General features: G+C 47.7%; 1 protein-coding gene across 1 annotated transcript; it reads right to left on the reverse strand.

The window, feature by feature from the left end:
• Positions 1-927: 927 nt before the first annotated feature.
• On the reverse strand, positions 928-6,574 carry IL10 (interleukin 10). Its single transcript, XM_064732818.1, has 5 exons — positions 6,413-6,574; positions 4,103-4,165; positions 2,953-3,105; positions 1,831-1,896; positions 928-1,055 (listed from the first exon to the last, which is right to left on the reverse strand). Exons 1-5 carry the CDS (start codon positions 6,572-6,574, stop codon positions 963-965), a joined length of 537 nt encoding a protein of 178 aa, XP_064588888.1. The 3' UTR covers positions 928-962.

Genomic DNA, 6,574 nt, shown 5'->3' on the forward strand with positions numbered 1-6,574 from the left:
AAGTCAAAGCCTCTCTTGGGGGTTGTGGCATTTTCCTCTGGCTCAGGGTCCACCAGGGTGAGGAGGAAGCTGAGCCCTAAAATCAGCCACTTTTGGGGGCACTGAAGCTGCTCCCGCTCATGAGGATCCAAAATCCAATCCCAGCAGTGCTGGGAGCAGCCCCAAGGATTTGAATGCAAATTACCTGAGCCACCTTAAAATGGTGGGTAATTAAATATCCTCTAAGTTGTAAAAGAAAATGAACAGCAGTGAAAAAGTGAGGAAAACCCAATCAGAGACTGGAGAACAGTAAGGTTAACTTTGGAAAGTGCAGGGTGGCCAACCCAGCAGCTCTGGAAGGCAGACACTGAGCAATATTTAAGAAGTTCTATTAGAACCAAACATTATTAATTTTTAAAATTTAGTCTGGACTAATCTACAGGCTGAAATCTAAAGAAGAGTCAGCCATGCTGTTGCTGTGGATTTTTCTCCTCCTGAACATAAAACCACCTAATTGCATAAATAAACAAAGATTTAGGACATGAGAAGAGAGTAATTTGCCTAAAATTAAATTTTGTTGAACTCAAAGTTGGCCTTGCTCCTAATTCACTTGGGATAAGCTCAGCTCATTGTCTGCCCTCCAGAAAAATGCTGCTTTGGTTGTTTTGAAGCTATGAATAAAATAGCACTACAATAAACAATATTAAAATATTAAACAATAAATAGTAATTTACAAGCTCATCACTCCTTTCTTCAAAACATACTGTAAACATCAACACTGAGGTATTGGAAGTAATAAATAATAAATTCAACTATTACAAAATTATTACAAAAATAGCTCTTAAATACAATATTAAGCTGGAAGTTATTGACCTGTAACTCTTAACCTGAACCTTGAGATAACTTAATTTGAGTTCTTGCAACCTAAAGTGATTTTTAAAGTAACAGGATTTGGTGTGGAAAATGCAGAGCCAGGGGTGCTCTCAGTTCCTTCTCCTCATTGTTAAATATCTTTCAATGTAGTTGATGAAGATGTCAAACTCTCCCATGGCCTTGTAGAGTCCATTCTTCTTCATCTGCAGGGGAAAGCCAGGGGTGTCACAGGTATGTGGTGGACAATGCCTGCACAAATTCTCCTTCCATGGACGCCTCCAGGTATGTGATGGACAATGCCCAATCCCCTGGGAATTCCAGAATTTCCACCCTTCCTCCAGAATTCTCATCCCTGCTCCAGAATTTCCACCCTTGCTCCAGAATTCCCATACCTGCTCCAGAATTCCCATCCTGATCCAGATTGCCATCCTGATCCAGAATTCCCAACCCCTGCTCCAGAATTCCCACCCTTACTCCAGAATTCCATTCTGCCAGATTCCACTGATCAATCCCACCCTTCCTCCAATTCCCATCTGCTCCAGAATTGCCATCCCTGATCCAGAATTCCCCCCTACTCCAGAATTCCACCTTTCTCAGAATTCCCATCCTTGCTCCAGAATTCCCATCCCTGATCCAGAATTCCCACCTTTGCTCCAGAATTCCCATCCCTATCCAGAATTCCCACCCTTGCTCCAGAATTCCCATCCTTGCTCCAGAATTCCCATCCCTGATCCAGAATTCCCACCCTTACTCCAGAATTCCTACCCTCACTCCAGAATTCCCACCTTTGCTCCAGAATTCCCACCCTTCCTCCAGAATTCCCACCCCTTACTCCAGAATCCCCATCCTTCCTCCAGAATTCCCGCCAGATTCTCGCTCTCTGCTGCAAGAATTTATGTGATTCAGGACATTTTTGGGTTCTGTTCCCCCCCCGAGCCCCCTGCCCTGCCGTGGCAGCAGCTCCCTGCTGCTCCTTACCCTGCTGTAGGCCTCCTTGACGTGCTCCATGCTCCTGCTCCTCTCCTCACAGGTGAAGAATTTGTGCTGCAAAGGGACACCAGAGCACGGCCTCAGCCCCAGGGTCCCTCCCCAGGGCTCTGCTGGTGGCTGTCCCCTGCTCCTGTCCCCTGGCACTGCTGCTCCCCACCTTCCCTGTCCCCTGTGTGCAAATTCCAGCAGGTTTGCACCGTGCCCTGCTGAAGGAGCCTGGAGTGACCCCAGCCTGGGCTCTCCCCGTCCTGTCCCCAGCCCTGTGTCCCTGCTGCCACTCCCCGGGGACAGCAGAGACACGGGGTTTGTCCCATCTGACCCCAGCGATGGGCTCATGGCCATGCCAGGTGTGATTTCAGCAGCTCCAGCACCCAGGTAAGGGACAGATCTCCTCCTGCCCTCCCTTTGTGTGTCCAGCCAGGCTGGAGCAGGGCTGGCTGCACCATCATCCCTGAACTGCTGTGGGCACAAGCCCCATCCTGGACCCCTGGGTCCCAAAAACCCCATCCTGGAGCTCTGGATCCCACAAACCCCATCCTGGACCTCTGGATCCCACCCACTGAGCCTGGATGGACCCCTGGATCCCACAAACCCCATCCTGTATCCCTGGATCCCACAAACTCTGCCTGCATGGACCTCTGGATCCCACACACCCCATCCTGGACTCCTGGATCCCACAAACTCTGCCTGCCTGGACCCCTGAGTCCTACAAACCCCATCCTGGATTCCACAAACCCCATCCTGAACCCCACAAACCCTGCCTGCCTGGAACCCCGAGATCCCAAAAACCCCATCCTGATCCCCAAAACCACGACCCCAACCCATGGATCCCATAAACCCATCCTGGACCCCTGGACCCCACAAACCCTGCCTGCCTGGACCTCTGGATCCCACCAACCCCATCCTGGATTCCACAAACCCCATCCTGAACCCCACAAACCCTGCCTGCCTGGACCTCTAAATCCCACAAACCCCATCCTAGATCCCACAAACCCCATCCTGGGCCCCTGGATCCCACAAATCCTGCCTGCCTGGACCCCTAGACCCCATCCCACCCCCAATCCTGCCCTGCTCCTGGTCAGTGTCCCCGAGCTGCTGAGCCCCACTCACACAGCGTCTCATCATGGCTCTGAGGTTCACCAGGAGGTTGCCCAGGTCGCCCATGCTGTGCTGGTGCTGGCTGCTGCTCCTCATGGCCCTGGGCAGAACCTCCTCCAGGTAGAATTCCATCATCTCCGACACCGACTGGCAGCCCAGGCTCCCCTGGGGACAGGAGGGAGAAACCTCATTGGGGATGGCCAACAGCACCAGGGGTGGTGTAGCCATGATATTTCCTGAAAAATCCTTTCCTTAGGGTTTTGTGTCCTGAGAAGCTGAGAGGCCTCAGGAACAAAATGTAACCAATGGTTATCTGCTGCTGTGGAATGCAACAGGTGCATCTGTGATTGGTCTCATGTGGTTGTTTCTAATTAATGGCCAATCACAGTCAGCTGGCTCAGACTGTCTCAGTCAGTCACCAGCTTTTGTTATCATCCTTTTTCTATTCTTAGCCAGCCTTCTGATGAAATCCCTTCTTCTATTCTTTTAGTATAGTTTTAACATAATATGTATCATAATATATATATTATACTATTATTTTATTATAGATCATTATATCATTGATATACTAATATATTATAGATCATATCACTAATATATATTAATATATTATTAATATATTCTATTATAGATTATTATATCATATTACATATTACATTATTATACATAGTATACACTGTATTATACATTATATATTATAATTATTATAATATATTATTTATATTATTATACTATAAATAAATATAATAGAAAGAAATAATATAATTGATAATAATAAATAATACAGTATAAATAGTATTATAATAATATTTATATTATTTTATTTTATTTTAGTATATATCATATAATAAAATAATAAATCAAGCCTTCTGAAGCATGGAGTCAACATCCTCATCTCTTCCCTCATCCTAAGACCCCTGCAAACACCATCACAGGCGGGTTTGGAGAAACCAGAGCTGGGCCAGAGCTTGTCCAAACCAGAGCAGGGTGTGGGAGCCACCCTGGCCATGGGGCAGCCTCGTGCCAGCCCCACCACCGCCACACGTGTCCCTGCAGGGTGACAGCAGCACGTGGCCCCATTTCCAGCTGGCTTCCCTTCTTGTGAAATGCCTGCCCAAGGAGGGGGAAGGAGGAGGAACCAGCAAGGCATTGAGATTCTTACCTTGATTTCCTCCAGCAGGTCAGAGCTGAGCAGTTGGATGCTGAGGTCGTCATCTTTTGATTGCTGGGGGAGGATGGAATTGAAAAATGAATTGAGAAATGAGCTTTTCACTCTTTCCATTTCCTAACAAATGATCCTCCCCTTGCTTGCATTTAGGGTGTCCCTACAGCAGAGGCAAAGGGTGCCCAGTGCAGGTGTGGCACAGCAAGGTGGCACCAGGCAGAGGAGCCACTCTGCTCCACAGCTGGCAGCACAAGGGCTGCTGGGCCAGGCCAGCAGGAAAATGCAATCGCAGCCTTTGGTGCCACTGAATTTGTGTTGGGTCAGGCCAGCAGGAAAATGCAATCGCAGCCTTTGGTGCCACTGAATTTGTGTTGGGTCAGGCCAGCAGGAAAATGCACCCCCAGCCTTTGGTGCCACTGAATTTGTGCTGGGTCAGGCCAGCAGGAAAATGCAATCGCAGCCTTTGGTGCCACTGAATTTGTGTTGGGTCAGGCCAGCAGGAAAATGCACCCCCAGCCTTTGGTGCCATTGGGTTTGTCCATGTGAAACCCCTGAGCTGCGCAGGGCGCTGTCTGAGGGTGCTGCTGCAGACAGCAAAGCTCTCCAGAGGGGTGGCAGAGCCCTGGCAGCCCTGGCAGCCCCTGCAGGCTCTCAGCCAGGGCAGGAGGGTCAGTCCCCTGGTGTGGTTACCCCTGTAACTCCTGTTGATGGGGAAATGGGAGTTTGTTCTCATGGTGCTTCTGTGGCACCAGCTGCAGTGGGGTGGCCTGGCACCACTCAAAGAATTAAAGCCTTAAAAGCTGTCCTGAGAGGTTCAAAATATTCCTTCCCAGCATTATCTGTGAGATTCACAGCCAGCTGAACATCTGAAATCTTGGCTGCGTTCGTTTGATGACAAACACAAGCCATGACATGAGCTTGAGATTCGATCTGGAGAATTATCTCGTTTTATTGCTAAAACACATTGACATGGACTAAAACAGCAACAGGGCTGTGAGCAAGCACCTCTATCAGCCAGGGCAGATGCTCTGAGGGCATCATGAGCTGTTTGCTCAGTCCTGAGGCTCCTGAGATGCAGGGCAGGCACCTTGCACAGGCACCAGTGCAGGTGTTGTGCTCCACCCCTCACAAAACACCCTGTGCAGGTTTTGTGGTTCTTTCAAAGAAAAAAAATCTGCAGCAAAAGATTTCCCTTTTCACCTGGCACTGACTTCAGCAGGACCTTGTTGCCCTGAAGAAAAAACGATTTCCTTCCTAATAATTCAGTGATTAACTTGGTTTGCAATATTTTGGGGGAAGCTTGGCTGGAAAGATTTGCAGAGGTTCATTGTGAAACCTCGAGTTCATTGTTAATGAAAAAAATAGGAAGAAGAGCCTGACAGATTTTCTCTCAGTGAGCAACGAAACCAAGCTGCTCTTAATGCAACGCAACCAAATCATTTCTGCAGGGAGGAAACTCTTTCCCCTCCTCCAGATCCCAGAACTTTGCAAGAAAGGTAAAGAAACCAAAAGACAAAATAACAATAATCCTTAATTTCCTCAAATTTGAGCCCCAGCTCTTTGAGCCATGACTCTTTGTCAGATTTTCTCTCAGTGAGCAACGAAACCAAGCTGCTCTTAACGCAACACAACCAAATAATTTCTGCTGGGAGGAAACTTCCCCCTCCTCCAGATCCAGAAAGGTAAAGAAACCAGAAGATAAAATAACAATTCTTACAAAATAATCCTTAATTTCCTCAAATTTGAGCCTGAGCTCTTTGACTCTTTGGCAGACTTTCTCTCAGTGAGCAACGAAACTGAGTTGCTCTTAACACAGTCAAATCATTTCTGCAGGGAGGAAACTTCCCCCTCCTCCAGATCCCAGAACTTTGCAAGAAAGGTGAAAAAACGAGAAGATAAAATAACAATTCTTACAAAATAATCCTTAATTTACTCAAATTTGAGCCTGAGTTCTTTGACTCTTTGGCAGACTTTCTCTCAGTGAGCAATGAAACTGAGCTGCTCTTAACACAGTCAAATCATTTCTGCAGGGAGGAAACTTCCCCCTCCTCCAGATCCCAGAACTTTGCAAGAAAGGTAAAGAAACCAGAAGACAAAATAACAATACTTACAAAATACTCCCTGATTTCCTCAAATTTGAGCCATGGGTCTTTGACAGATTTTCTCTCAGTGAGCAACGAAACTGAGCTGCTCTTAACGCAACACAACCAAATCATTTCTGCAGGGAGGAAACTTCCCCCTCCTCCAGATCCCAGAACTTTGCAAGAAAGGTAAAAAAACCCGAGAAGACGAAATACCAATACTTACAAAATAATCCTTAATTTCCTCAAACTTGATCCTGAGCTCTTTGAGCTTGGCGGGCAGCAGCTCGGGGAAGCGCAGGCACGAGGGCTGGGCACGGGCAGTGCCCAGCAGCAGCAGCAGGAGCAGCAGGATGGGCACAGCTGTGCCCCTGGAGCAGGTCCTCAT

This window comes from Zonotrichia leucophrys, chromosome 26 (genome assembly GCF_028769735.1).
Source record: "Zonotrichia leucophrys gambelii isolate GWCS_2022_RI chromosome 26, RI_Zleu_2.0, whole genome shotgun sequence".
Classification (NCBI taxonomy): domain Eukaryota; kingdom Metazoa; phylum Chordata; class Aves; order Passeriformes; family Passerellidae; genus Zonotrichia; species Zonotrichia leucophrys.